Below are 12,841 nucleotides of genomic sequence, written 5' to 3'. Positions count from 1 at the left end.
GGTGGCAAACAAAATAACTGGATTCCCAATTATGGCTTTAGAAATTTTGGATGTCATGTGTGCCTCCCTGCACTGAGAGAATAATCTCCCAGGACATTCAAGGATCAGCAACACACTAAGTCAAAGGGAATATTTGAGGCTTTTGTCTGGTCTGGTAGCAGTACTAATCTCTTTAGAGCTAAAAGAAAAGCTGATAAGAAATTACTAGATGTCAAGTTAACCTTATCAAGCAGTTTTTATCTCCCCTGAGCTCCCCTTGCCAGAATATCTCACAAGGTAGAGTGTTCTTGGCAGCCTACTTGTCATCCCACTGCACTGCTTACCTGTAGCACGCCATCAACCCAGTAATGGGTTAATAGTGGGTCAGAGATAGTTCTTAACACTTTTGTTGTTCCTAATTTCTAATTATTTCATTCAGTCTTTCCCCTTTGCCTCTTGGCTTTCCATTTCCAATAAAGCTCGGTCCTTTTTTCCCCAGTAAAAAATAAGAAAAGCCTGTGAAAATGTCACCCATGCTGCCCCTGCAAGGAAAATCAGCAAACAGAATTTCAGAGCTCCTTGACCAGACAAACGATGACTCTGTGAGATTTGTGTTGATGCCCCATGCTCCCCAGTCTGCTGATGTTATGATCTGCTTGGGTTAAAAGTGCTTTCACCGGGCATTTTTCTAAGCAGTTCAAGGAAGAGCCTGACCTTCTTGGTAATAACAAAGAAGAGTTCACATGTTGGATTTCCTCCTTTTGCTTACCAGTAACTTGGTCTTATGGTATGAATAGAAACACCTTTTTCAAGAATTGAAGAACAAACTTAATGGTCCAGCTTTGGGGTTTTTTTGGGGGTGTGTGTGTGTGTTGTTTTTTCCTATTAAAATAAATGCAGAGAATAAAAGTATTTTTTCCATGTGTGGTTTTATTATTTAGCTGTTGTATGTCTAAGACAGCAATCTAACAAAAAATGTTTGTCTGTGGTGTGATTGTTTCCCAATGTGCAGTGATGAGAAGCTCAAAACTGGCTCTCCTGACTTGTATTTCTGCCTTGCAATGACTTGTGTGCTTCAGTTTGTGTATCACCTTCCTGTCCTGTGCTCTTACTGACGAAAGTGACCTGATAGTTGGATCTGTATTGCAGAAACAGTGAATCTTTTACTCTTTTCTTAGGAAAAAACACCAAACTTTTATGTCAGTTGTGTTTAAGTAGCCCTTGAAACAACCTCATATCTGTAGGCCATTTTTCAGTGGCTTCCAAACCATTGCTAGATTTAGCTTTTGTCAAATGAGACTCTGATGGTAATTTCAAAATCACCCACACAATTTGTTTTGACTTTCAGGTAGTTTGATATAAATATACCCAGTGATTTTGTGGCTCCAAATTACAGTTCTTCAGGAAGCTGATTCTGCAGCTGCAGTGGATGAAATCTGAAGGCTTGGAGTGAGCATCAGCCAGGACCCAGGGGACAGCCAGGAACCAGGAACATGACTGCCTTTCCCAAGGAAGAAACAAAGGACAAACCTTTATTTCTTGTGTAGCTGAAAGGAAAAGCAATATAATCTTGACACCCAGTTAATTCAAAGAAGCATTTTCCAAAATACCTCTTCATTGTGTGGATCCTGTAACTCTGCCACAAAGGTGCCTTTGGACCTGTGCAAACAAATCCTTGCAGTATTGATTGGCAAAAGTGGTCATTGCTGGAGTGGCTGTGGAAGGACCATGACAAAGCACTCAGAGATCATCAATTTGTCATTTCTGTTGGAACACGAAAGGGAAACAATCTTGGGAGTATTGAAGAGAGATGAGTACTTGAAAAAAGTTGAAGATAAAAGAATCAGGTAACCTTTTTTATTGTTGCTTTTGCATATATGGTTGGTAGATGTTTTTGTGGTACCCAGTGAAGGTTTTCTGCGTGCCTCATACAAGGATGAGTGCTGCAAGGTGACACAGGTAATTGGATGTTCAAGTAAAGCGTCTTAAAAAGAAAATTGCTTGCTAGTATGGTTCTCAGTAAACAAAAATCATGTGCATTGCTTCAAGACAAAAGTATAAGAAAGATTACAAGTGCGAAAATATGCAACGGTGTTTTTTTAAATTTCAGATTGTGTAAATTTAGTCTGGTTTGGCTGAATTTCCCTCTGTAAATGGGAAGTTTTAGTAAGGCTATGGAACTCTCCCTCTGAGATGAGCTGCACACAGAGCCTGTCTACAAAGCTGGTTGAGGGACAGAAGTTTGGAAGGTGTCAGAGGGACAGAAAGCTGGCATCTGCCTCTGTTCAGGACTTCCTAGAGCATGGGACAAATGCATGATGGTGTCCTCCTTTCTGTTGTGGTGCTCACAGAATAGGGAGGAGGGACGCCTCATTTTTCAAATTATTTAGATTTACTAATAAATAAAATTAAAAATCTCAGGTATTTATCTCAAAAGTCACTGTTGGGAGAAGTAGAGTCTCAAGGTATTAATAGAGTCCATGTGTTCTTTTTCTATTCAGAAAAGCAAAAAGTAAAGTTCAGAGAGCAAGGTGAGGAGGCAGGCTGAGTCAGCAGTTTTAGAAAGCTAAGTTTGAGTTAGTTCAGCTAAGTGTCAGTTCTGGAAAGGTCCCTGTGCATTTCAAGGGTGGTTTGGATGCTTCATTTCATTCCCCCCACTGCCCTTTTGGAGTTTCTCAGTGCTGGTTCTGAGAAAGAGGCTTAGTGTGGAGGGATGCAGCGCTTGGTGTTGCTGAGGCTGCTGGATATAACAAGTGACACAGGGAAAATTTCCAGCCTTTGCTGGTTTCTGCCCATGAATCCCAAGGCCAGGCTTCATTGTTCTTCCCTCTTATTTTCTAAAAATATTTTAGGCATTGTGCAAAGACATTTTAGACATTGCAAAGGTGTATGTTCAGCACCTGCTGAAGCTCCTACTGTTTAAAATCATTATTTGAAAATTAATGGAAATTTAAAAAAATTGAAAATTAATGGAAATTTAATGAATTTCCATTATTTGGAAATCTGTGCAGAGTTAGATACAGGTTTTGAAAGCTTTTCTCCTTCAACTGAACCCAGTCTGAGTGCAATGCCCTGTTGGTGTGCAGCCCATTTACCTGGGGGAGCACAGTGGCTCATCTGAAAAGAGGGGCTGAGAAATGGTGTTTCTTTAGGGTGGTGAGGAAAAATTAATCATTTTGTCTCCTTAATGGTTTTTGAAATGAAAAAGAAAACAGATGGAGCACTGTTTGTTCCAGAGCATTCTGCCCTGTTTAGTAATAAAATAAAAATTTCAAATAAATTAATTTGGTTTCCTGAGGTGGTGGCCTTGGAAATGTGTGATGTGCCAATAATCATCTGTCAAAGGCATCAGTATGGAGAGGATCAGATCCCTGGATTCATAAAGCCTCTGAAAGCTTTTTTTCTACTATTGTCATTTCCCAATTTCAAATGGAAATTTAAAACTCCTGAGGTTTTGTGGGGTTTTTTGCTTCATTTCATCTGGTTAGTTTGGGGTTTCTTTTGTTGCTGATTTTTTTTTCCTGCTTTTTATGGCATTTCTGGAATTCAATCTGCCATATCTGCTGAGCTTGCAGCACCCCTGGAGAGGACAGCTCAGCACAGTTCAGTGAAGTCACAGGTGGTATTGGCCTATCAGTATTTTGGTAAAGAAGCATCCTAAAAAATACTCAAAGTCAAGCTAATCTGAAATAAAATGCTAATTAGAATAACTAATGATGCAGTGTGGTGCTTATGCACACTTCTAGCACCTGTGTGTGAACCAATGGGCTTCCTATTTATTGTCACTAGACCATACTTTGCCTGATAAGAGTGGAATGTGGTCTATAAAAGATTTCCATAGTATAAAAACTATAAAGAATTTGATAGCTAACTGCTTCCTATGAGGCTTTTTAGTTTCTCTTTCTCAGTACAACTTGGCAAGGATCTATAATCACGGCTTATAAGCATACTTCAGGGGAACATTTGTTGTCTTTAAAATTCCATTTGGTACAATCTGTTATATACTTTATTGAAGTACTTTGCAAAGAACAAGTCCCTTTTTATTTATTTTCAAGGCATTTTCCACTCTGGGAAGAAGCTTACTTGTACTTTGTACTGAGGAATTCTTATTATCCTGTTCCATTCTTTCTGAATCTATCTCAATAATTTTTGATTTTTTCTCTTCCCATTAGTTTTCAAAAGCCCTTTTAACTTAAAAAGACCTTTCTATTCATTGTGAAAGCAATGGTAAATGCAAGAGGATATCCTAATAATGAAATGGTTAAGGGTTTTTTTTACTATGGCTGCTCATACTTGTTTTCTGGAGTGCAGGTGGCTCTTCTTGTATTTTTGTTGGATGCACAATTATTTCACCCACATGAGAGAGAAACACAGAAGTCATCAAGTCCTTTTTCTCTGTTGATAATACACAGAAACTTTTCTAGTTTTGATAATACAAATAACCTCCTTAATAAAGATTATGATTTACGTTCTTAACTCTAAGTTGCATCTTGCATGACTGGATATTTTCTTTGAATATTGATTTGAAGCTGTTAATAGATTATTTGTGCAAATAACCTGCAGTGTTCTAAGCATTGCTTTATGATGCTTTTGATGTCAGTTGAATTACCATCATGTTTTTTTCAACTGCTAAGATTATTTTAGTAAAATCATTAATTCTTACCTTAACTATTTTGTTAGGGTTTAAAATACAAAGTTCTTTTCCATTCTTTATGGAGCACAGCTACAAATGCCATGCTTTTAGAGGAGATAAAGTAACAATTGCTGTGCTGAGAAAATTGCAGTTTTGTCCAAAAAAAAGGCTTTAATGGGTTGTGGCTTGAACCACTCTGTCAGCATTTAGGTTACCAGAAGTTGTGTAAGAATTGCACCAGCCCCAGGTCTGTACTGACAAGGAAAGTTAGCATTCCTGTCTTTTCATCCGACTAAAATGACATCCTCTTATCAGTCCAAAGAGATCCATGGAAACAATTTATGGTATTAAGTTCATTATAAAATAGGAGAAATTGTTAGCATGGATACCACCATGTGGTAGCTCCAGGCAGTACTTTAGAAAAGCAGAAGTTGGAGGACTGGAATGGGAAGTGATTGATCTGCTGAGTATACATTTGGATTTGTTTATAAGCACAAAATGGTTGCAGGATAATGTATGTAATATGGTGCATGGTCTGTGTTTCTGAAAAACTGCTTATAAATATTTCAAGGAGAGAGTCCTTGTGTTAAAGCTCATTGGCCATCTGTACCTGGAAGCTGCAAAATTCCTGTCTGGCATCCCACTCGTTTATGAGGTGTATTTAGCACAGTCTAACACTTTGTTATTTTTGAATCAGAGGCTTTTCCATCAAGGACAGTTACTATTGCAAGTAAGGATGTTACTATTACTTGTTACTATTGCATCTAAGGATGGAGGTGCCTGTTTTGCTGTCCTGTGTTCTTTGAGAACCACAATCCTGCAGTGGTGAAAGAATTTCTCATGGTGATTAATTTTCATATGCTGGGAGAGTCTGTTTTATTAAGGACTGGAAGAAAACAACAGGAGATCTCTTTTGTCTTTTTTTTTTTTTTTTTTTTTTTTTTTAATCTTAGTGACCATTTTTATTTGAGAGAATAAGTGACTAAGTTACTCAGAAAAAGTTTCATCTATGGAAGTTTGCCATCATTATGATAGCCAGTATAATTTCAGTTCAAATGCCTCCTCTCCTTCTTTTCACTGGGCTCTGTTCTGTCATTTCTTATGCCAGATCTCTTTTTCTTTGTAAATTCATTCTTTGTTTTTTTCCCTGTGTTGTCATCAACGTGCCTCCATACTTAGGTTTTCTTAACACAATTTTTATCACGTTGAGCTGCTACATAAACAAAATGTGAAAACCTGTGCTTATTAAGTATAAAAATACTTCAAGGACTCATATTTTATAATTCAAGGAGACCTCAATAGAAGTTGGTAATAGCCCAGTTCTTTTTGTGAATTCCCAACAATATTTACTGTTATTTCCTGCATGCTGCGCCAGACAGTGAAGGGAATCTGGCTGAATTTGAAGAAAGTACTGAGAATCAGTCTGGAAAGAAAATTGCCTTTCTTCCTCATACTCAAGTATGTTGATGCCAGTTCCTGCACAGAAAAAGTTCTTCAATATCTAAGTTAGCAGCTGCACAGGTTCAGAACAAGGATGTTTCTATTTGTCTGTACAAAAGTAACTCAATTCTTTTTCCTGCCAAACTCTTTAATAATAATTGACTGAGGGAGGGAAAGGGTTGCCCTTTTTAAAATTTTAATTCAATTTTTTATGACCAATTAAACTCTGGAAATTTAGTATGGCAAAATAAAATTAGGTAGACTTGGATTATGCTGCTCTACATCTTCAGAGGAGAAAGGGTTTTGAAATGGGGAGAAAGAAGATCCAGGAGAAATCTGAAAATCAAACTCAGGAATTATGTATGCTATTACATTTAACAGTTTGTTTGGCTTTGGTTTTTTTTTAATGGAGCTGTGCCAAGAGCTGTGAATTCTGGAGTCAGTTTCTGTGGTGGTTTTTGTTTTGTTTTGTTTTGTTTCCTGCTGTATTTTACATTGGCCTTTGAGGCCACCTTTGGAAAGGCTCAGGTTGAGGCATTCAGTGTTACCTGGAATTTGGTTACAACAGAGCTCTTCTCCAATGTGCTTAACATATTTTCTCAGACAGTATAAGGATCTTAATATAAATATATAGTTTAGAAAAATGGCTACATATTCTATTAAGCTTGGCAGAGGCAAATTTATTTTTAATAGCTATCTTTTATCAAACAGCCATTTTAATGAAAGGTTTAGAACCTTCAATGAATGATAGGATTCTTTTTCTCAGAAGCCTGTTAAATTGGCTTCTGCTGAGTTTTATTTTCCCTTTCATATTACTAGGAGAAGGTGGATAAAGATTAATTCTTGTTTAATATTTGTGATTAAAAATACCTAACTCCATCTTTAAATGTATTCCAATTAAATTATGGAGAGCACAAATGTTAGACTGGCACAAGGAAATTGGGTGTTTATAATCCAGCTGCTTCCTGCCCTGGGAAATAAATGTAGTGGTAAGTCAGTGCAGCTACAGGCTGCACTTGTTATCCCTTTTCAGTACAGTGAATCAGTGCAGCTCAGCTGGGCTTGTTTAGGGACTGTTATGATGATGGATTTTGTCAAATTACTCACCCACCTCCTCCTGCTCTTCCTGGCCCTTGAGACAGTTCATTTTTTATTTTCTGAAGATATGAATGTATTTGTTGCAGTCAATCAGAAGTTCAGCTCAACAAATAAAGCAGGGAATCTCGAATGTTCACATCCTGTGTATCTGTCCATGCACTCTTTTCTTCTTTTTTAAATTTTTCTTTCTTCATTTTTAATTGAGTGGAGTAACTGTGGATTCATTTATTTTGTCTCAGTTCCCTGGAAGTCATCAAAGGCAATTTATATTCAAAAATAAGAAAACAAACATTTCTCAGGATTTCCACTGTTAGCAGATCAGCTATCACCTGATAAGAATTTTAGATTGTGTTTCACATAAGCACTGGGAAATACTGTTGCAATCACACCTACTGAATAGCAGGAATAATGTCTCTGTAATGTCACAAGAACACTGATATGTTTTCCAAGATGTTGGTCTCTAAGCAAACTATTAAAAAAATGCTCTGTTTATTGTTTTGGGCCTATAGACATTTCCCAGTTTTAAATTGGAACTACTTAAAACAGATTTTGTGCCTAATAATACTTCTAACTAAGCATAGAAGGGCCTGAAAGTTGCAGTGGGGAAGGAGAAGTCTGGAGTGGAAGGAGTTCAGTGGAGGCTCTGTTTCATCATTAGACAACTGGATGCAGTGCACAGGACACGGTGATTATTGCAAAAAGATGGCATCTGCCAATAACTGTGTGTCAAGTTCCTGAAATACAATGGGTCATGATTAATTTATTTTTTCAGTAAAATTAAGCCACTGGAAAGAAATCTGTTATGAAAAAATAAGCCTTTGCTTGTGCATAGTATTCTGACCCTTTTGATATTTGAGCATGAACAATTTTTTATCTTCTGAGTTACTCTGACACATGGGTAAGGATCGGGTGCTTGGTTTGCATGCAGGTAATGAAGCCAAAAGAACCCGGAACGGAATTATTTGTGCCTCTTTAGTTTGGTATGTGATTGATGAAATCTTTGCAAACCTGAATAAAAAGTAAAAATGCAGTTGTCTCTCAAAGACTCTCTGTTGAACATTCCTCAGTGGCTCTGCTGTATAAAAGTCCCAATTTTGACAGGAGACCATGAAAAAGATGAGGTAGAGAGAGGATGACCAATGATCAGGTAAAGAAGTGGTGGTCCAGTTTGGCAATCAAATTAGGTGAGATAAACAGGAGAACATTGTAATTGTGAAAATGGAGGCTAAAGGAAAGCAAGGAAAGGTGTGGGCCTGCTGCTGGTGCAATAGAGGACCCAGTGACAAAGCATGTGGAAAAGGCCAATGTGCACAACATCTTCTTGGCCTCAGTCCTCACAGGTCAGACAGATCTCCTGGAATTCCTGCTCCTGAGGTCATTGCAAAAGTCCAGGGCAAGGTGAGTTTGAACCTGGAAAGGGCTGCAATACCTCTGACTGTGTGAAAGCACAATCAATCTTAACAAATTTCCCTAAGGTCAGCTGGTACTCGGAGTGGCCACAGCACTTTATCTCTGAAAACTCCACATTGCTGGAGGGTGACAGAAAATCATTAAACATTTGTGAGTGCTGTTTGATGGTTAGTGAGATGTGAGTGACCATAAACTCAGGGGTAATTAGAGATCTTCCCAAGTACCTAAAGGTGTATTTGTTATTCAAGCAGATAGATGTGGTGTTGTCCAGAGTATTCTGGGGGTGGGTTGCTGTCACAGACACATTTTATGAAAAATCTTTTCTTTAAGATCTTTTCTCCTAAGAAGCTGAGAAGCTTCAGGAACAAAATGTAAACAATGGTTATCTGCTGCTGTGGAATGCAACAGGTAGATCTGTGATTGGTCTCATGTGGTTATTTCTAATTAATGGCCAATCACAGTCAGCTGGCTCTGAGTCTGTCTGAGGCACAAGTTTTTGTTATCATTTCCTTCTTTTTCTATTCTTAGCTAGCCTTCTGATGAAATCCTTTCTTCTATTATTTTAGTATAGATATAATATAATATAATATAATATAATATAATATAATATAATATAATATAATATAATATAATATAATATAATATAATATAATATAATATAATATAATATAATATAATATAATATAATATAATATAATATAATATAATATAATATAATATAATATAATATATATCATGAAATAATAAATCAGCCTTCTAAAACATGGAGTCAGATCCTTGTCTCTTCCCTTAGCCTAAGACCCCTGTGAGCACCATCACAGGTTGCCTTTAGTTCTCAGTCCAGAAGAACTAGATGAGGTCTCTTTTGATGTTTGGAAGGTAGATCCAAGGATGGGGCTGGCAAAAATAGGGATCATCTCCCTTCTCTGTGCACTGTGGCAGCACCAAGCACCACTGGCAGTTTTCACAGCACAGCACAACACTCTCTGCATTTGAAGCTGACTCACAGAAGGAAATGGACACATGCCTGGCACCAAACGCATCTCTGCAGGAAGTGGAGAGATGTAAGATGCAATCAATAAACTGCAAGTACAGTTAGCAAAGTACCAAGAAAGCACATAAATCCTGGACAGAGTTTTGAAGGCTCAGGCATGAGAGGAAGGCTGTTTGGATTGAATGTAGGAGAAGGGTCTGAAGCTGGGTGAAGCACTCACTTCTGGATAGAGGCCAGCACAGGAAAACCCTTGACTGTGATTTGCAGTTGCTGCCTGGAGGAATTGGCCATGCCCTTGTCTAGAGCTGTCAGAGGCTGAGCATCCACAGGTCAGGGGGCTGCGGAGCAGCTGCTGCTCATGGGATCCCAGTGGGAAGCCAAATGCTGGCCAATCTTTTAGCAAGGCAGTGTGTCCACAAATAAGCTAATTCTGTCAGAGCTGACTCCCTGGTGGCCCAAGCAATGTTCCTGGCCTCCTTTACTGGGCTGCAGCCTGTAATATTTCATTGGTTTTATCCTTCATGTGGTTTTCTTTTGACATTTTTTCTGATCTTTAGGTGAAGGTGGCAGCAGGTTTTTAAATCCCCCTTTAAGCATGTGTGTGTGTACAGAGACAGTGATTTCAGTGAGTTGGAGTGCTTCATGACTGAGGGCTAACACTGGGGGCTCCTGGCTGCTGATGGGCATGAAAGACAGCATAGGGAAGAGTGGGGTAATGAGGACACAGCAATACCCAGGCATGTAAAACTGAAAGAATTGAGCAGCTACTCAGTTTAGTTGCAGTGGCTTGTTATTTTCTTCTTAAAGCCCAACTCATTGGCCATTGAAACTACAGACTTCAAAATTTAGTCTTAAACACAAATATTTTTATTCTGTAGAGTCAGTGGTAGAACCGGTAAGATCTGAAAGTCACACTATTTAAAGTGGCATTCTCCTTTTGTACTTTGATTGTGGCATCACAGCATAACACCACTACCTATTTAGGTCTTTGATTTGGGCTCTTCCAAGGCTTTAAATACCTGGTACAGAATTTCATATATACTCCTACCTAACTCTGCACTGGCATATTGTTTGTTAAATGCACACTAATTGCAAAAAATGTTTCCTTCTTTCCTTCTGGGCATGAACTGGATAGTGTCAGTTCTGAGCTGCTGTCAACCTGGGCTCAGCATGACTTGAATTATTGATGAAGAACAAGCAAAGTTGTTTTGTCAGTTGTCCAGAACTGCTCAGCTATCTGCATTTACTCATAGTGATCTACCAGATTTTCCTCTTGACTGCATGTCTGACAGCTGGGGAATAGATTTATTCTGTGTCATGTGTGTGTCAAGAAATACAAAAAGAAACAATTGGACTTACTCATGTCTTATATTTTTAGCATAAAATATTAATCTGTTAATAAGTTCTTATAGATCATTGAGTTGAATCTCCAAATTAAAACATTTTATTTTTTTTACTTCTAGGAAACTGAAAAATGAGCTTCTGGAGGTGAGAAGGAAAGGCGGGAACCGCCACTCTCAGCAGGACAGCAGCAGGGTCTGTGTTCGCTGCCAGAAGAGCCTGGGCTTCATTTTTGACAGGGGAGAGCTGTGCCAGACCTGCCAGCTGAGGGTCTGCAGCTCCTGCCGGGTGCTGGGGGCAGAGGGGCACTGGAAGTGCTCGGTGTGTGCCAAGATTGCGTAAGTTGGGCACTTCTATAACCAGGGTGTTTTAACCTAAGTGTCCCAGGGTGACGTTGTGATGCTTGTATCCCCATTGGTGTGTTCTGTTTATGCTGGATATTATGTTCTGTGCCTTCTGTGCCTTACCTGGCAAAATAATGGAACAGTTTATATTAAGTGCCATCATGCAAAATTTACAAGGTGGCCAGGGTATCAGACCCAGCCAGCATGGATTTAGGAGGGGTAGGTCATGTTTGACCAACCTGGTCACCTTTTATGACCAGGTAACTCGCCTAGTGGATGCAGGGAAGGCTGTAGATGTTGTTTACTTGGATTTCAGCAAGGCCTTTGACACTGTCTCCCATAGCATACTCCTAGACAAGCTGGCAGGCCATGGCTTGGACAGGAGCACTCTTTGCTGGGTTCAGAACTGGCTGCATGGCCGGGCCCAGAGAGTGCTGGTGAATGGTGCTGCATCCAGCTGGCGACCAGTCACCAGTGGTGTCCCTCAGGGGTCTGTGCTGGGGTCAGTTCTATTTAATATTTTTATTGACGACATGGATGAGGGTTTAGAGTCCTTTATTAGCAAATTTGCAGATGACACTAAGCTGGGAACATGTGTTGATCTGTTAGAGGGACGGAGGACTTTGCAGAGGGACTTGGAATGGTTGGATGGATGGGCAGAATCGAATGGGATGAAGTTCAATAAGTCCAAGTGCCGAGTCCTGCACTTTGGCCACAATAACCCCCTGCAATGATATAAGCTGGGGACGGTGTGGCTGGACAGTGCTCAGGTGGAAAAGGACCTGGGGGTGCTGGTTGACAGTTGGCTGAACATGAGCCAGCAGTGTGCCCAGGTAGCCAAGAGGGCCAATGGCTCCTGGCCAGTATCAGGAACGGTGTGGCCAGCAGGAGCAGGGAGGTCATTCTTCCCCTGTACTCAGCACTGGTGAGGCCTCACGTGGAGTATTGCATCCAGTTCTGGGCCCCTCACTTTAGGAGGGAGGTTGAGATGCTTGAACGTGTCCAAAGGAGAGCAACGAGGCTGGTGAGGGGCTTGGAGCACAAGCCGTATGAAGAACGACTGAGGGAGCTGGGGTTGTTCAGCCTGGAGAAAAGGAGACTCAGGGGTGACCTTATCACTCTCTTCAACTTCCTGAAGGGTGGCTGTGGTGAGCTGGGGGTCGGTCTCTTTCTCCGGGCAACAACAGACAGAACAAGAGGACACAGTCTCAAGCTGCGCCAAGGGAGATACAGGCTAGGATTAAGGAGGAAGTATTTTACAGAAAGAGTGGTCAAATACTGGAATCATCTACCCAGGGAGGTGGTGGAATCACCATCCCTCGATGTGTTTAAAAAAAGACTGGATGTGGCACTTGGTGCCATGATCTAGTTGAGGTGTTAGAACATGGGTTGGACTCGATGATCTTAAAGGTCTCTTCCAACCTAGAAATTCTGTGATTCTGTGATTCAAGACTGGCTCTGAAGAGTGAAGGTTTTGTTTTGGTTTTGTTGTCAGCTGTTCCCCCATGGTTGGCGGGACACACAGACGGGGCAGTACATGGTGCTGCTTTTGTTTTTTACTTTTGCTTTTTGCTTTGCTCTTCCTCCTGCTTTGCTTCTGCT

At 39.9% G+C, this 12,841-nt stretch overlaps 1 protein-coding gene across 4 annotated transcripts in view; it reads left to right on the top strand.

Moving 5' to 3' along the window:
• SYTL5 (synaptotagmin like 5) overlaps positions 1-12,841 on the top strand; it is an 83,396-nt gene that overhangs the window by 25,230 nt on the left and 45,325 nt on the right. For all 4 annotated transcript variants that reach the window (XM_063182094.1, XM_063182088.1, XM_063182082.1 and 1 more), the window contains exons 2-3: positions 1,328-1,826; positions 11,018-11,233. In XM_063182094.1, coding sequence (XP_063038164.1) covers positions 1,708-1,826; positions 11,018-11,233 — 335 coding nt within the window. In that variant the 5' untranslated portion in view covers positions 1,328-1,707. The remainder of the gene's footprint in view (positions 1-1,327; positions 1,827-11,017; positions 11,234-12,841) is intronic.

Source organism: Melospiza melodia, chromosome 2, assembly GCF_035770615.1.
Source record: "Melospiza melodia melodia isolate bMelMel2 chromosome 2, bMelMel2.pri, whole genome shotgun sequence".
Lineage (NCBI taxonomy): Eukaryota > Metazoa > Chordata > Aves > Passeriformes > Passerellidae > Melospiza > Melospiza melodia.
This window is presented reverse-complemented; position numbering and strand designations above follow the sequence as displayed.